The 1,084-nt window shown below is 39.7% G+C and overlaps 1 protein-coding gene across 1 annotated transcript in view; it reads right to left on the bottom strand.

The window, feature by feature from the left end:
* Positions 1-652, bottom strand: part of LOC101861701 — a gene marked incomplete at its 3' end in the record, with an annotated part of 5,667 nt that extends 5,015 nt beyond the window's left edge. The window contains exon 1 of the mRNA XM_005111955.3: positions 449-652. Within this exon, the coding sequence (XP_005112012.1) occupies positions 449-584 (136 nt within the window). The remainder of the gene's footprint in view (positions 1-448) is intronic.
* Positions 653-1,084: the final 432 nt, after the last annotated feature.

Raw genomic sequence — 1,084 nt, 5'->3', positions numbered from 1 at the left:
ATATATAGGTGTTTTTGCGTCCCATCGTCAGTGCCAACCTTTGCTGAAAGGGACACAACCTCTCAGCAGAAGTACAGAGATATTTCGATACAAATCGCCCCACATGGGAATCGAAGTCGGATCATTCTGTGTGTGACAGCAAAGCGCCTAATTGCTAGCCTATACCACAGAGATCATTAGGAAACTCAACTATACATTATATTATCATACAGTATAAGACAGAAGTGATGAACAATAAGTTAGAAACAGGATGAGTCGTTTATGTCTTGTGGAAGAAAAAAAATGTTCAGGAAACAAATGAACAAATTGTCATTACTCCCCCCAACCCGCCCCCCTTAAAAAAAATGAAGCCAAGACCAATTCTAAAAATAAACTACTAAGTTATTAAAAACATGCAGCCATCCACAAATGACAAACAAACACAAAGTCGTCAGACAAACAGTCTCACCATGTATGAGATATGGATCTCGCGGGTCTGGTTTGAATCCCTTCTCCTCAGAAGTAGAAAGTACAGGGGCGACAACTCCATATGCCGCCACCAGGTACACCAGAAGCCACCACGCTACGCCAGGCTTCATCTTCATCAGTCGCCTCACAGACCAGGCCGGTCCTTCTCGGTCGTTGTCCTGGGGGAGATAATGAGGCTGTGTCGTGTTCTTTTCTTTTCACTTGTTTTCATTTATTTTGATTCTGGTTTTCTATCTTTTTTTTCGGGAGGAGAGGGTTCTATTTTTGTTGTTGTTGTTGTTGTTGTTGTTGTTGTTGTTGTTGTTGTTGTTGTCGTTGTTGTGGTGTTTTTTGTTGGTTTTTTGTGTGTTGGTGGTGGTGGTGATTTTTTAAAAATTGCTCATATATTTTTCTTTCTTTTTCTTTTCTTTTTTTTTTCCTCTGCCAATGTCATAGATTAAAGGCCTTTATATCAGTAATGCAGCTCTCTGTAGGAAGAAAAGTCAAAATTGCCCACAGCGACAACCAATTGTCTAGACGAAAAGTGGTCGTCTTGGACAGGTAGGTATCTTGGTGAGTGTTTATCAATTTCAGTTTGGTAAATATTTTACGGCACTAAAGTAATATAATGTTTTAT

Source organism: Aplysia californica, unplaced genomic scaffold (genome assembly GCF_000002075.1).
Source record: "Aplysia californica isolate F4 #8 unplaced genomic scaffold, AplCal3.0 scaffold01154, whole genome shotgun sequence".
NCBI lineage: Eukaryota > Metazoa > Mollusca > Gastropoda > Aplysiida > Aplysiidae > Aplysia > Aplysia californica.
This window is presented reverse-complemented; position numbering and strand designations above follow the sequence as displayed.